This window comes from Desmodus rotundus, chromosome 12, assembly GCF_022682495.2.
Source record: "Desmodus rotundus isolate HL8 chromosome 12, HLdesRot8A.1, whole genome shotgun sequence".
In the NCBI taxonomy this organism is placed as follows: Eukaryota; Metazoa; Chordata; class Mammalia; order Chiroptera; family Phyllostomidae; genus Desmodus; species Desmodus rotundus.
Genome location: NC_071398.1, coordinates 92,509,481 through 92,526,337, shown reverse-complemented (window position 1 = coordinate 92,526,337; position 16,857 = coordinate 92,509,481). Strand labels below are relative to the sequence as shown.

The window sequence follows — 16,857 nt, the reverse complement described above, 5'->3', positions numbered from 1 at the left end:
TGGGACTCCTAACCTTTGCCGTGTCCAGGGTCCACTGTTTTATTATTACTGTATTCCACTGAATATTAGGCACCACAGATTATAAGACCCCTATTATTTTAGGTACCAATAGAAAACACCGCCAATTAAGTTGTACTTGCTTATCACTTGTAATTTTTATTTTGTGCTCAATGAAAGGGCTCTTTCAGGCTCCCATAGATACAGATTTTTTTTCATGAAGGCTATTTCTTTTTTGTTTTGTAAATTTTTGTTTTTATAGAATTTGAAACATACACATAAGTTCACTATAAGGCACTCCTAGGTAACCTTTACCTAGATTCACCAGTTGTTTACTTTGTGCCCTGTTTGCTTTCTCATTCTCTCTCCTCCACATATCTCTGTAAGCATAGTTTTTTTCTTCTGAATAATGTTAGAATAAGCTGGGACGTCATGCCTCTTTACCACCAAACCTTTCAGGGTCTATTCCCTATGGATGAAGACTTTCTCTTACATATCCGCAATGCGGCTTTCAAAATCGGGAAGTTTAACATTGTAATGGTCGTCCAAATTCATATTTCAAATTCATCCGTTGTCTCTATAATGGCTTTTATAGCTATCTTCCCTTTTCTTTCAGAATCCCAAAATCACACAGTGCTACTATTTGTCGCTTTTCTGTAGACAACTATAACCTGAGACAGTTCTTTATTTTTCTTGACCTTGATATTTGGGAGAGCACAGGCCAGTGCTTCTGGAGAATGTTCCTCAATTTTGGTTTGTCTGATGTGCGGCCGTGATTAGGTTCAGGTTGTGTGTTTTGGCAGAAATAACATGAATGTGATATCATGACCTCAGTGCATCATATAAAGAGGTGCAATGATTAGACACAAATTTTTTAAAAAGGTATCATTTCGTATATATATTTATAATAGAAAATATCAGTGAAATAAATTAATCAAGGTGCCTCTAAAACTTAATTCACATTTGGAGTGATTAACTCCTAGAATGGTTTTTACTGAGAAGACCGTAATAAACGCTAATTAACTTCTCTTCTGCCAGATGCACAAACTGCTGCATATACTGCATAAGGAGCAGAACATTTACAATACAGTGTTTCATGAACTTATTCGACAAGTCAGCGTAGACTGTGCAGACAGAGGAGAGCTACTGTCCAAAATCAGGTGAGAGCAGTTATTGGGGTATTCCAGTTTCCTCTGGATCTCGTGTTAGAATTCTGTCGTTGTCTCTGCTCCTGAGAAAACCCACAAAATTACGCTGCCTTCTCTCTCCTACTGATAATAAGGAGCCCGATGGCACTGTCATTGTGTTTTCTATAATAAGAATGTAATAGCTGAGAACTTCCTTCAGGGGATTTCTGTCGAGATGTTTGACACCATAATCTTTCGTGAGTGGGGGTAAACTGCTGCGTGGAATGGGGGGAGAGGGCAGATTCCGCAGACGGACCGATCTGGTTTCAGACTACCACCTCTGTGTGACGTAGGTAAGAGTCTGAGCCTTATTTTTCTCATCTGTACATGAGTGTAACAGCTACCCTGAAAATTTTCCTTTGTCTGTTTGGTCACTAACCAGTCCAAATATTAATGAACAAATCAGTCAATAGTATTTTTTGAGTGTCTACTCTGCTTCAAGCATTAAGATGCTTCATAGGATTGTGGTGAGGTTTAAATGAGAACACAGAATTAGGTGCTCAATACGCGTAATTTGTTGTAGATGATGGTGATAAAGACTACTGTCACTATAATTCTTCTTATGGCCTGGTAGCTTCCAAAAGCTGAGAGGAATAGAAGAACTGGAATACTGGGTCCAATTCCATGTCTGCAGCTTTCGTGCCATAGAACCAATGGCACACTGTAAGAAACCTCTGAATGCCTGTTTCTCCTGAATGGGCACGAATAACATGAATTTGCCCTGTTTGTCCGCCCTCTGACTGGTGGGCGCTGAGCAGCCCTATCTGACTGTGCTGAGAAGCTGGAAGCAAAGCCGTTAATAAGAGACTGGTCAAGATGAAGTACTAAGGAGTAAGTTGTGGGAACACCATCAAGAGCTGGAGAAGGGAGACAGGGACAACCGAAGTCCGAGTTGTCGGTGTAAGAACAAAGCCAGAGGGGCGGATGAGGAATCGTGGCAAAGGAACTAGGTGACGTCCAGTGTATCCAACCCTTCCCTTCTGAGGAGCAGGTATAAGGAGGACTCTTCTAGCAGATTTCAGGAGTCAGCTTCTAGGCCAAAATAGGGTGGGGTGCTATCCCAGGAAGTCTAAACAGAAAGACAGGCAGGCAAGTGGAAGCCAAAGTCCTTTAAGATAAGTTGTCAGACGCCAGTGAGACAAAAGTACAGACTCCGAAGTTCCAGAGATAGGGTCAGAGTAGGTCTTCGAAGCCAAGGATTTAGAATGGGGTGCAGTTGGAGCAAAGAACACCAAGGAGGCGAGATTAGGCAATGAGGCGTCAGAGTGATCGCTGCCGACGCCCATGATGGGGTGTGGAAAGGTGAAACACTCAGGAGGTCCAGAGTAATCTGGTGGCCTGCATTTCACTGTTGTCGGAGCTCTCTTGAAGGTCTGGTCTAGGGGCAACCTTCAATGAGAAAGTCTGCTGTCCTGGGTCTGGCATCTGACAAAGTCCCCCTTGAGTCACAAGTTTGCTGTGAGCATCCGATAGAAGTCCCTGGTAAATGGTGACACTGTACAAGCCCAGGAAGTACTTGGATCAGCCTTGAACCTCCTCTCTCTGTTCACATGCTACTGTGCTTTGCTTTGTCTCACCGAGTGCTTTCTGATCAGCTCGTGTGTGTCTCTGCTTTTCGGGCACCTGCCTCTGCGGCCTGTTGCTGCAGAAGGAGAATTTCATGTGAAACATTTCATAGCAACTGCTTTTTAAAAAAAAATTTTTTTTATTGTTATTCAATTACAGTTGTATGCCTTTTCTCCCCATCCCTCGCAACTGCTTTTTATAGTGGGAGGAATAACTGCCAGCTGGGATATGAGCTGAACAGCAGGACCCTCAGATTACACAGAAACAGGGCTGATGCTGTAATTCTTTTTGGTTGACACCGTACGTATCTTTTGATACAGGCACATGACCTTTTTCAGTTATTGTTATTTTTTCCCAAATATTTTATCATGGGAATTTCCAAATACCCATAAAAATGGAATGAATTTTACCGTGAGCTCGTATATACCCACTCTCTAGATTCTGCCATTAACGTTTGACTCAGCTTGCTTTATCGTTTGTCTAGCCGCTAGCCATCCTTGTATCACCCACCAATTTCATGCACCTCAGAGTAAGTCGCAGACATCGGTGTATTTTCCCCTAAATATTTCAGCATGTATATTATTCAGCAGAGTTCATTCTTTATTTTTAAGGATTTTATTTATTTATTTTTAGAGAGAGGAGAAGGGAGGGAGAAAGAGAGAGAGAGAAAGTTCAATGTGTGGTTGCCTCTTGCATGCCCCCCACTGGGGACCTGCCCTGCAAACCAGGTATGTGCCCTTACTGGGAACTGAACTGGCGACCCTTTGGTTTGTAGGCACTCAGTCCACTGAGCCACACCAGGCAGGGCTTGAAAATAAATTTTTTCAGAATAGTTGTAGATTTACGGAAGAATTGAGCATATGATAGAGTTTCCATATACCCCCTCTCCTCCATATGCAGTTCCTCTCAATATTAGAATCCTGGACTAATGTGGCGCATTGTTATGATTAGTGAACCCATGTTGACGTATTAGTAACTGAGGTTTGTAGTTTATATTAAGGTTTATCCTTTGTGTTGTATAGTCCTGCGGGTTTTGACACATACATATTTTTGACAGTAAAAAGGCATAAAGTACTGATAAGGGAGATAATATGGATGATTCTTGACAACCTTATGCTAAATGAAAGAAGCTAGTCACAAAAGGTTACATAGTGTATAGTTCCACTTGTATGAAACATGCAGAAGAGGCAGTCCAGACGGGAGGTCGATTAGTAGTTGCCAGGAACTTGGAGAAAGAGAAGGGGGAATGACCGCTAATGGGTACCATTTGGGGGTGATGAAAATACTCTGGATTTGCCTAGTGCTGATGGTTGCACAACTTTGTGAGTTTACTGAACAGTATTATACACTTTAAAAAGGGGGAATTTTATGGCCTATAAATTGTATCTCAATAAAAAATATGAAGTATTTTCAGGTAGTCATTTTATCATGATTCCTCAAAAATACACCTATTTCTTTGTGCATCAAATGTCGTGTAACAAACAATCTAACCACCCTACACAGGGCTAATTATTTCTGAGTCCTACTGAGGCAAGACTTTTCTTGGTACTGTGTCCAGTGCCCTGTGAAGCATGAGTTTTTCCAGGCTGGCTAGTGGGAACGGGCACCTCTAGCCTTATGTGAGTGCTGGGCTCTCTCTCCTCTGATCCTTCCAGATGGCTCTTCCCGTGGCCCCAGGCAGTTAGTGCACATTATGCCCTAGTCCTGACCTAGCTGAACACGTAAGGGGAACCCTCTGCAGACTTCTGGAGGTCTCTTCCTCTGCAGCCCTTTTCTGTCCGGTGCCTGTCCTCTGAACTCCAGTCACGTCCCTCTCTCTGGACTCTGAGCTCCGTTTCCTTAACCCAGAGTCCACTGCGGTCCTTCTCGTTTCCCTCTTTGTGCTGTAGCCTGGAAACTCTCTCCACGAGCTGGAGCGACCGTAGGGCTTATTTGATGTCTGGTCTCACAGGGGTCGCCTGCTCTCATTGCCCAGTGTTTTGCTAGTGTTGTTTCACATATTTCAGGGTCTTTCTTTTTAATTAAGAAGTGTTCTTTCTTTCTTTTTTTTTTCAGGGTCTTTTTGTTGTTATTGTCATTATTCTAGTCAAAAGAGTAAATTTAGTTCCACTGGATTGCTTTTACAATTCTTGTGTCTATATGCCACAGTCCTATGTATAGATTGGTGCCCTTCACAAGTCGTGGAAAATTGCCAGTGATGATTTCTTGGATGGATATCTGTTCTCCATCCTGTTTTTTCTTTCTGGAACTCCATTAGATTTATATTAAACATTGGCATTCTCTGCTCTTTGTCTCAGTCTCCTGTTCATAAGTCCCACTTCCTTGTCCCTGTGCTGCATTCTGGGTACTTTTTCCCCAGGATGTCAGTACCCTCTTTAGCTCTATCTAGTCTGCTGTAACCCATCCGTTGGGTTTACTGTTCAGTGATTATATCTTTCCCCTAAGAGTTCTGTTGGTTTCTTTCCACATCTGTCTCATCATATTTAGTAAGTTTTCGTCACTTAATTCGTTTTAGAGTCCACTTTTGTTTCTCAAACACTTCACGGATGGTTTTATATTCTAAATATGTTAATTCTAACAGGTGAAGACCATCAGTCTGGCGCTCTACTGTTTGTTGTTTCTTCTGAGTCTCATTCATGATGGTTTATTTACACATTATTTTACGTTCTTCGCTTATGTGGCTGATATTTGGCCAATCTTAATTGTTAAATCCTCCAGATAGAATTCATGGATGCCTCCCGAAGAGGGGATTTGCATCTTCTCCCTTCTGGAACCCTGGCTTGATGCAACAGTTTGACACCCAGATCTCCCTTTGAAACACGGCTGAGGACTTAGTTTCTGGGAGCCAACGCTGGTATTCTTACTGGGGCAACCTTGACTTTGGGTTTGCCTGATGAATGCTGCTTACCACCTCCTACTCCATTCTTAGCTCATTGAATTTTGTTTGTTGTTTTTGTGTTTCATTCCTAGAGCTTCTCTTCTTGCTGCAAGCCTATGAATGCTTTAGAAAGTATGCTCTATCATGCATGTAGCTATAATGTGTTGAGAGGGCCCTGCAGAGCATTTTGTCCCTGTGTTACTAGAGAGGAAGTCCTAAAGAAGGTGTTTTTAAAATGGATATTTCCTGATATATGACCTGCATGTTGAGCTGGTCATAAACTTCCTTTTACTTTAAGTGTTTAAATAAGGGCTGAGTAATTCTTTCTGTGGGTGAGAGATTAAACTAACTGACCATTCTGACACAAATATATTATAATTCTGGGGTCTCAGGGTTAGGGTATAATACCTTAATCACTTTTAATATAAAATAAAGACTGCTCAATTATTGTATTTGTAATTTATCATCTGTGGTCATTTCCAAATATTTTGTTTGATTTTATTAAGGAGCAAAATAAATGTCTTTTTTTTTGTATTTAAGCTCTTTGTTTATTTCTAAACAGTAGATACATTTTGGTCAGTGTGAGAAAAGTGGTTTTAGTTATGAATTCAACTATTTATAAGAATTCCACTATATTCAAGGTGCTCTGTTAGGTGTTATAAATATGTAAGTACTTAAGACATGTTTCCTATAGAGTTTATAATTTAGAAGAAGGAAGCAAGGAGTCCTTATTTTGTTTTACGTCTCAGATATTATATTTCAAATAGTTATGACTGGTTAAAATTCTTCACGGTTCATTCACTTGTACGAGCACGGCAGGAATACCTGGATCCCTTTCTTTTTCTGTCTTTGTGCCCGTTCACCGTTTCTTTCTCTAACATTACCTTCTCTCACACGTGTTTTCACTCCTTTTCCTTTTCTTCTGCATGGCGTCTTGTTTTCCTTCTTTGTCGTGCAGACAGCGGTACGTACAATTGCTTGACCAAATTGCCCGGCAGATGATCGACTTCTACAAGGACTTGGTGACTCAGCGAATGATGGACCAGCGCATTTTACAAGAATTGTACAATTTCAAGAATGTTATTGAGGAACTGACCAGGTAGAAACTGTGATTATCTTAAACACAAAACAAAAGTCAGAGTCATGTCTGTAAAGAGAAGTGAGAAATATTTAAGGAAAGTAGAATGGCTAAAGGTGAGAACTATTTTGTTCTCTTTTCATGTTTAGCAAGAGAACAGAAAGGACTGGAGACAGACGTAGATACAGACACAGAGACGTGGCTTACACAGGTGAACACAAAACTGGGGCACTGTATTCGGTAGGGAAAAGATCTCATCCTTCCATCTAAGGTAGAGGTATTTTCCTTAATTTGGTTCACAGAGCAGTGCCTTGATTCTGGATGTTCAGGTTCAAATAGAAAGAGAACGAGCATATGTAGCAACCAAGGTTAGTGACCATCTAAACTTGTAGCAAGATAATTATTGGCAAGAATGAAGAGGGTAGCCCAGAGCCAGCTGGAGGCCTCGCCTGTCAGCACCTGTTCACTCCACTCCAGAGGAACCCCCACACCTTCTTTCTGCCCTTTCCAGCCAGCCTGATTCCATTGCCAAACCTGGCAAGATTTCACCAAGATGTACGCTAGACTTACGGATTTGGTTTGTAAGGTGGGAAAACCAGAAGAGATGTACCCATGGTAACTAAGAAGATTCCTCGGTGTGAGTCTGATTTCCTGAGTATAGACCTTTTGGAAATCTTCAACTATGGTGATAGAATCTCTTTGCTTTATTTCAGGGAACTGTGTTTGGTCCGGGCACATGATATGAAATTAACAAAGGAAGCAGAGAAAGCCCACAGGGATTTGACACAAGCTCTCTTAGATGCTGAGAAAAATGCCAAGTGAGTTATCAAGTTTAGTCATACTTGCTTTACACTTTATTTCAAAATTTTATAGAAGCATTTGACTTAAAAAAAATTATAACAATTCATTATGTATATTAACTCCTCCAGGCACTATTGTGGTGCACATTGTGTAAATGTCTTCTTGAGTGAGGGTTTTCCAGGGGCGTTTACCTAGGAGTGCAGGTAGGGGGCCACAGGATGTGCATAGGTAGTGGGCATCTAGCCTTGTGTCGCTAGATGTTGCCACATATTCCACAGAGCAACTGGCTGTACCGGTGGATATGCTCTCATCAGTCTATGCGAGTCCCCTTTGCCCACATCTTTTATTAATCGGGTGGCTATGAAAAGGCATCTGGCTTTTATTTACCTTTTCCTAATTAGTAGTGTGAGTCTAGTTTTTTGGGGGGGAATTTTAATGGGTACAGCTTGTGGAATTTTTATGGTTGTACTCACCTGTGTGACACCTCAGACAATTAATTTTTTCCCAGTGAATTGAACAAATGGAAGCCTCCAGCTAGAAGGAGGCTTCAGGAACTGGTGCAGGTGGTTCCTGGCTTTCAGCAAAATCGAAAGAATTCTGCTTAGCTGGCTTTTCATTCCTGTAGCAAAGTTCATATTCCTTAGGAGCGTGTGTTGAAAAAGGTGTGTCGAATGCTTCTATTTGTTTTACTTCTGTGTTTGTATTTACTCTCAGAAGGGCTTTTAATTCTAAGGGAAGCTTCACTGTAAATTAAAAGGAAAACCTATGCTCTGGTAAACAAAGAAAAAATAGTTAAGAAAAAGGTACTTAATTATACTAAGCTTTTGGTTTGTTGGTAGAACATTTGTTTAAATCTTATACTAATTATATGTACTTTAAAAATATAGTGGTTCACAACAGTTGGGCTTTGTGCCTTTGGTAAAGAATCCTAATTCTGTGAGAAATAAAAGTAACACTGCTGTATTATTGCTACTTGTATTCTGAATTTTCCATCAGATATAGTGTTGTTATACTACTAGAATGCCATGTTGTGAAAAGTCTTAATAGAAGAGTATGAATGAAAGTATTTTGAGCAGGGAACAATATATTGAACTTTTTACTTAAGACTTTTATAAGATTTATAAATGAAATGCAAATCTTTTCCTTCTATTTCTGCTATAGATTAGTGTTATTAATATGTCCAGCAATTTTACCATAATTACCTTATGATCCATCTTAAAGGAACAACTTGCCTTTTTAAAAAACGAAGTTCTCCTTTAAAAAAGGCCTACATAGCTGTTTCTTAATTTTTCTTTCAGAATTGTGGAAGAATACCATGACTTGTATACATTACAGAGAGGAAGGATGGAGGGCGATATTAAACAGTTAATGGCAGAAAGAGATGTCTGGAGCTCAGCCACGTATGAATTGGCGCTAAAGGTTGGTTCATCGGGAATCATAACTCAAACTTCTTTGTAGTCTGGATAAAGTTTCCTTTTGCAAATTTCACTTAGACAAAAAGTTAAAAAATGAAGATGCATGTTTAATTGATGAATAGTGTAGGTATTATGGATCTTGGAAAGGGAAGGTTACATTTTGTTCGTTTCTTCATTATTGCATACCCGGCTATTGCCTAGTTAAGGGCTCTTTTTTTTTTTTTTTTTTTTTTCCCAACCGAACTTAGGAGGTATGAGCAAGATACTTTTTCTGTTGTTTGTGAACATGTTAAAATTTTGGCTTTAATTTATACTGGTAATAAACTAGGAAAAGTGGTTCCTGTTTTTTCACATAGTGTAACCGTATTAGGATCACTGTGTACCTCACTTTGGTTCCATTACTTTTGTATTCAGGATGCCAAACGAATTGAAATATGGCAGCCTGTGGGCCATTATAGTAATGCTTTAGACAAATAGCACAGTCCCGCAATATTTTGTTGTCTAAATGTTTCCTGTTTGGTTGCCTATTCTCACATCTTGGACCTAGAGTATCAATAGCAAATGAAGACCTGGCACGGATTCAGACTTTTGTCCCATTTTCCTCTGGAATGGTCAGACCTCATCTAGGACATGGTGTTCAGTCCTGATCCAGCATTTTAGAAGGGACACGTCCAGAGGAAATAATCATGACAGTAAATACATAATGTAAGAAACAAATCTCAGAGCTAGGCATGTTCACTAAGGGAATTAAAGAAGACAAGTGAGTTCCTCGATCTAGAAGGATTTAAACAGCGGAGAACTGGCCCCTGGTGGAGGGTTCTAAGAAAGAATACTGTATATTGTTGGGGCTTTGTGTTAGGTAGATTATCCCTAAAGTCCCTTCCAACAGGAAATGACAGCTAGCATGTCACCTCCCTGAAAATAAGGACTTCATTTCTTTTGTTTACAGCTGTCTGCACGTTGAATGACTGTATTACTGATTCAGTATGTCAGTGGTTCTCAATCCAGGGGTTCTCTGAGACCTTTTCATGAGGTCAGACTAGTTTCCTCGTAGTACTAAGATAATATTTGCCTTTTTCACTCTCATTTTCACATGAGTGTACAGTGGATATATTTTGAAGTTACATGATATGGGATATTGCAACAGAATCAATGCAGAAGCAAATATGAGAATTCAACTCTATTCTCTTCAGGCAGATATTAAAGAGATTTGTAAAAATGTAAAACCATGATGCTCTTTTCACTAATTTTTTCTTTGTTTGGAAAAATAATGTTCTTTTTTCTTTTCTTTTTTAAAATAATTTTATTAATTTTTAATAAATGGAACATCTTTTTTTTTAAGATTTATTTATTTTTAGAGAGAGGGGAAGGGAAAGAGAAAAAGGAAGAGAAACATCAATGTGTGGTTGCCTCTCGCGCACCCCCTACTGGGGACCTGGCCCACAACCCAGGCATGTGCTCTGACTGGGAATCAAACTGGCGACCCTTTGGTTCACAGCCCGTGCTCAATACACTGAACTACACCAGCCAGGGCATAAAATTATTTTTTCATAAAAATAGTATTTATGTTAACATACATGTATATTAACGTTATGTTTAAGTGAATTAAGTGTAGATTTTAAATTTCAATTTTAATTTCCAATACAGTAAATATCAATAGATATAATCATATACACAAAAGCTTTTGAAGTTCTCATTTTTAAGAGTGTTAAGGGTTTCTGAGACCAAATTGTGTGAGAACCTTTGCTACATACTATACTTCAGTTTGGTTTCAGTTCAGTGGTTTTAGAAAACACGAATTTGTGACACACATTAGTTCATGATTGAGATAAGAAATTGTGACTGAGTTAATGATTCATTGAAAAATTGATGGGACAATGGTTTGGGTATAGTAAATTACAGCCAAAGGTAATTACAGTGGTTTGTTAATGATTTAGGTTCTTAATTTTAACCCTTTTTTTAAAATAGGTAATTGAAAGAAATAGAGTCATATTGGCTAAAAGGCTTTACCTCAACGAAAAAGGCTGGAGTAAATATGCTAAGCATTTCATCATACTGCTGTCAAGCAAGGTAACCCTCAGCTCACTTAAGTTTTGGAGACTATAAGAAGCCTTCGCTAAATTTATAGATTAGATTTTAAATATAGTTTTATATGTGTGCTTTATTGTGGGCGGAATGAAAAATCTAAGGAAAGGTGAAGAAAGGCTCTTCTTTTTATCTGTCTTCTATCCTAATTAAGGCAATTTAAGCAATTTGTCTAAGTTAATAACACTGCAAATGTTATTTATAGTGTTATTCTGTTAGTGTTTAAACTAAAAATTTGTAAGTAGCTGTGTTTATTGAAATAGCTATACCGTCAATGTATTTTATGCAATTTAATGGGAAAATCCAGTAGGTTGCAAAGGAGGAAAGTGGCATTTAGTGTTTCTAGAGTCAAATTATTTGCCCTAGTCATTTCATTTAATTCTTTTTTAAAATTTTGTTAAAGATTTTATTTATTTATTTTTAGAGAGAGGGAGGGAAGGAGAAAGAGAGGGAGAGAAACATCAATGTGTGATTGCCTCTTGCATGCCCCCTACTGGGGACCTGGCCCAAAACCCAGGCATGTGCCCTGACTGGGAATCGAACGGGCGATCCTTTGGTTCGCAGGCCAGCACTCAAGCAACCCACTGAGTCACTCCAGCCAGGGCTCATTTAATTCTTAATTTAATTCTTATGACAATCCTAGGAGATATATATATATATCTTTATGGTCAAGAAAAATGAATCTCAAATGCATTAAATAACATTCCCCAAGGGTACACAGGCAGTTAAATGTCTAGAATTCACATTTGGCTCTGTTTGGCTTTGAAATTTCAGATCTTCCCGATGTGCTACACTGCCTCCCATGAAAGTTTTGTGGGGAAATTAGGCTCTGTTGCAAAGGAAAAAAATGTTGTCTCTAGTAATTTGTGCCATGGAAAACTATCACTAGTGGGACTGTGTAGTAGTGTCACTGATGATATTGGGAAAGAGGAGTATCTTTTTAAATTTTTAATCCATTTCCTATGGATGTTTGTAGTATTACAACATTAATAATGGCCTGGTGTGTCTGGTGACTATGTGTTACATGAATAAATGAATAAGTGGTTTGATTCCATGCATTTTATCTAGGACACTTCAGACCTTGTGTTGTTGCAGAAGTTGACACAGAACTGGAAAACCTTAGTGAGTAAATTTAGACAGGAGGTGGAAGAAAGTGAAGAGTCTACAAGGGAGAAACTGCGAGATATTAAGGACGGCCTTATCAAATGGCAGCAGTTCTTCAGAAATAAGATGTGAGCCTCCAAGAATCTTGCTTTTCTGCTTATGCTTTGTCACGTCCGGTAACTCAGTTCACTTCGTCCTCCCTCTCTTGTCTCTTTTACCTTGTGACCGCTCTGGCATTCATTTTGGCAAGGTAACCAGGCACCCTTACAGGGTGCACTCCTCGTAGGAGCGTGAACGGTCTTACAGCCTCCAGTGCTGATCATCTTGGTAGCCCACCCTCATCTCTCCATCCTCCTACTGCTACCTCTATTTAAAGTCCAACTCTTTGTTGTTCTTCTTTTCCCCCCTCGTTACTTTGGGCAAACTTGAATATCTGGATCTACCTGCAAATTCGGTAGCAGAGTGCATGTGCAGAGGAGTGGAATCAATGGGTGGCAGTTTTAAGCAGCTTGGTTTTGATTGGCTCTCATACCATGGAATAGAGAAATCTGACGGTGGCTGTCTGGAAAGTAGGTGAATCTAGGCCGAAGGGCCAAGCCACAGCCAAGTTTTGTGGGAATGTATCCTCTGAACGCAGGCTGCACTCAACACATGCAGGTACCGTTTCCATTTCAAGCTGAGAACAGTGGTTTAAGGTTCTCATATCCTCTAAGAGGCTTCCCAGGTGGCAGGTGTGGAAGTTCCGGAAGCTGAAGCGGGTACACAGCCAGGCTGGTTGCCTCTGCCACTCCCGTTTGGTGACTCTCGGCACGGATGGCAATGGTTCTCTTCTCCCTTCTCTTTAGGAACTTCTCTATCAGGAGCTTCCTTCTCATGAGACTTCAGAGATATTAAGGGAAACGTTCTTTCCAGAAGTTGGGGCTCCTGACCTTAATTATTCATGAAGCTTCCTTTCTATTCATATATTGTTTTGACAGCTGTTTCAACAGGAATTATTCTCGTGGCGATCTAGTGTCAGATGCTGAAGACCCGGAGATTACCCTTTCAATTCTGTTATGGCCTTGACCCCGTGACCTGGTTACTCAGGCCTGATAGAGTCTGGATGTATATTTTTATTTGTGAATTTAAAGATGACTGTCTACTGGAAAAGGGGCCGAACCTGGAAGGCAGGCTTGAAAATCATTAGGGAAAAACATAATGTTGTCATACAGCATATGGATTTGCAATTTGCTTTCTTTATACCCAGTTCTGAGACCCTGCTCTTTGTCTTTTTCCTTCTTTCAGTGGAAAAGACATTTTATCCCTTAAAAAAGAAAATATATTTGAACCAGTTATTCCACACTTCCAGCAGTGGCTGAAGGTAAGACTTACTAATAAACAGCATGGTAATCAAAGCACTTGCCACAGCTCACCTCCAGCTGAGTCGCTTCTCAACGTTTGAAAAGTCTGTACTGAGTTTTATGAGAGACGAGGAAAACAGCAAGACTACAGGGGTTTTCACAATATGCTTAAATATTTTATTTTCAGTTCTAATTTAGATTTTTGGGTCAAGTAAAGTGAGGCTGCCAGAAAAAAAAAAAAAGGAAAAGATACTTGGGTGATAGGGAATGTCATTGTGAATCTGTCCTCAGATTGTCAGACATAGTAACATTTGTGCCTCTCCTATACCTGGCTTTTGTCTTAAGGACAAATTGGGCTTTTAAAATCAGTAACATCTTTTGAAAAAATTGTGGTAAAATATACATAACATAGAATTTACCATTCTAATCGTTTTAAGTGTGCCATTCAGTGGCATTCGGTCCCTTTCACTGGTGTGCGTCCATCACCACCGTCCATGTCCCAGACTCTCAGCCCTGAGCTGAAACTCTGCCTGTCAAACACTGACACCCCTTTCCGCCCCCCCAGCCCCTGGCGGCCAGCACTCTGCTTGCTGCGTCCGCCCTCTCTAGGCACCTCACATAGTGGAGCCATTTAGAGTCGGCCTTTTGTGACAGGCTTATTTCCATGTGTCAACATTTCCTTCCTTGTCAAGGCTGAATAACATTCCACTGTATGTATTATACCATATCTTGTTTATTAATAACATCTTTTAAAAGTGTCTGAGCTATGAAAATAAGTTTTATTGATCAAATTACTGTTATGTTATGGTGGTCTGATAAAGGAAAATGGGCAGTGAAATCCCTCCAAAGTGAGTATCAAATGTAGGACCTGGTGAAATCTCACCCAGGTCCCAGGGAGCCATCGTCTTTTCTTCTGGATTGACTTGAGCAGAATATTCCCAGAATTGATGTTTGTTGTCCTATACACAGTATGGCTCGTTTATGACTTTTTCTGACTGTTTACCTGGCGATTTTGACATGGCTTCGGTAAAATTGAAATAAATGATGCTTCTTTGCTTAGCAGGAATAATAATAACTCTCATTCATTAAACATCTTCTCTGTTAGGCTAAGTGTGCTTCCCATACGTTACATACTCTTTGTGGCAGCCACTCGATGCTGGTGTTATGGTCCCCATGTCACAGGTGGGGAAACTGAAGCTCAGCCATGTTCAGGGACCTGCCTAAGTCATCTATAAATGGCAAGTGGCTGGATCAGAATTTGAGTCCTTGTCCCCCCAACTCCTTGGTGCATGGCTCCCCTGTGCTGGCCACTCCTATTGGAGCATAGGTGATTTGGTTCCATTGTCTGAGTCACGTATAATGGCAAACTTTGTATGTAAATTGTCCTGTGTTTCTTCTATAAATGTTTATTGATGTGCCATGTGTTGGGGTTAGGCAGAGAAATAACACATGAATAAAATACAACCATTCCATTCTAGGAGCTTCCCCAGTCTAGTGGGGACCGTGTAAGTAGATGTACTATACCCTTACCAAAGCATATACAAATTAAACGTGCTCAGCTCCCTGGGGCTTAATTGACTATCACCAACTTTTTACCTGTAGAGTATGTAATATAATTATTTTCATCCTGGTAAACTATGGATTATCTTATTGGGTATCAACTTAATTTAAATTCACTTTAATTTTGAAAATAAAATGTATGGTGTATGAAGAGATGATATAAACAAATAATAATAAGGTGTTTAACTCCAAAATAATTGAAATACAGATCTGGGTCGACGCTGATAAAATCATTAGTGGATAATGTGCTGATTTCTTTACTCCCTTTTCATTCTCTAGATACTGAGTGATGATAGAGACAAGTTTACTGGGGATTTTCTAGTGTCAAAATATGATTCTCTCAAGATCATCAAATACTTACAGGAAAACTGGACAGATATTGGCTTTGGGATATTCCGTCGCCACATAAGTATGGAGGGAGAGATGCCACCGGAGCATCAACAGATGGAGGAAATCGTGAAAAGCACAGAGAGACTCTACAAAGAATTTGAATTAAGAATAAATGGGGAAAATGGTAAGAAAAAAAACCAATAATAATTAGATTGCTTGACATAAAGGATTTTAATAGTAATTATTTTCAACACAATTAACATTTAAAATCAAGATAACACATGAATATAGTTTTAGAAATACAGCAAAATAAACCATTGAGCATCACTTATTGAGATATAATTCACATACAATACAATTCATCTATTTAAAGTGAACAATTTGATGATTTTCGGTGTTTGCACAGATGTGCGCAACCATCTCTACAGTCAGTTTCAGATAATTGGGTGATATCTGGTTGTTTTATAGGTCTTTTCCCCATTTTTTCTATTACAGTTGACATATAGTATTATCTTAGTTTTAGGTGTACTAAGTTTTGTTTTGTTGTCTGTATTTTGTCTTGGTTTTGAGTCAATTCTTTTCATTTCCTGGGTGTTTTTGATTAATGTTAGACATTGTGTGTGAGAAATTCTAGAGACAATTTAAGATTCTGCATGGTGCTATATTTCAAAAGAATGATTTTGTTTTTTATTCTGGCAGGTTACTTAGGGTAGGGGACAGATACTTTTCCTCCAAACAGGCACTGAGCTGAAATGAAGTGTGGCCTCAGACTGTGCGAGGGCTGGTCTTTTTCTGGTCCGCCCTCATTTCTAAGGTGTCGCCTCTCAGGGATTCGGGCGTCCCAGGTGAAAGCCGGGTGCGTTTTCCAGGGCTTCTACTCTTTGGAAGACTTTGAACTTCAATTTTATTTCCCCAGTTGAGTTACCAAACATCCCACTTTGCCATGAGAGAAGTGGAAAATTCACCCTCCGAAACCCATGAGAGATATTAACAATCCATCAAAGCACTTTTGTCACCGTGTCATATGTTACCTAAGAATCAGTCCTTCTCAGTGAAGGGTTTCAGCAACCCCTATGCATTCACTGCCGCTGTTGTTCGGCATCAAACCACGCGGGATGGGAAAACACACCCTGAATTATCTGGAGCAGCAGTGGTATAGGGCTAGATAAGATGGCAATACCCGTCCATGAGAATATGCATGCAGTGGGCAGAGAAAAATGAGTTAGTAAGTGGTTTAGAATAATGAGAAGTTCAAATGATAATCACTTTGAATACTCCCAAGAGATCAAAGTTTACTGATGAGGCAGTGAAAATGTTTTTGTCAAATGTAAGAAAAAGTTTGCTATTAAAGTATTTCCTTTTCTGTATCTGTTAGATGGGAGCATTTTTATTTCTGATTTTGCGAGTGAGATAAGACAAAGGGATAGAGAGGCTATTTTGCCATGATCGCCAGGGCAAAGATTGGGCTCCATATTTGATCCTGGCTCAGATTAAAACTGTAAACTCCGTGAAAACC

General features: G+C 39.6%; 1 protein-coding gene across 6 annotated transcripts in view; it reads left to right on the top strand.

The window, feature by feature from the left end:
- Positions 1–16,857, top strand: part of AXDND1 (axonemal dynein light chain domain containing 1) — a 51,361-nt gene that overhangs the window by 15,839 nt on the left and 18,665 nt on the right. For all 6 annotated transcript variants that reach the window (XM_045189137.2, XM_045189130.2, XM_045189158.2 and 3 more), the window contains 8 exons: positions 1,036–1,157; positions 6,587–6,727; positions 7,420–7,524; positions 8,806–8,926; positions 10,891–10,992; positions 12,076–12,239; positions 13,396–13,471; positions 15,291–15,525. In XM_045189137.2, coding sequence (XP_045045072.2) covers positions 1,036–1,157; positions 6,587–6,727; positions 7,420–7,524; positions 8,806–8,926; positions 10,891–10,992; positions 12,076–12,239; positions 13,396–13,471; positions 15,291–15,525 — 1,066 coding nt within the window. The remainder of the gene's footprint in view (positions 1–1,035; positions 1,158–6,586; positions 6,728–7,419; positions 7,525–8,805; positions 8,927–10,890; positions 10,993–12,075; positions 12,240–13,395; positions 13,472–15,290; positions 15,526–16,857) is intronic.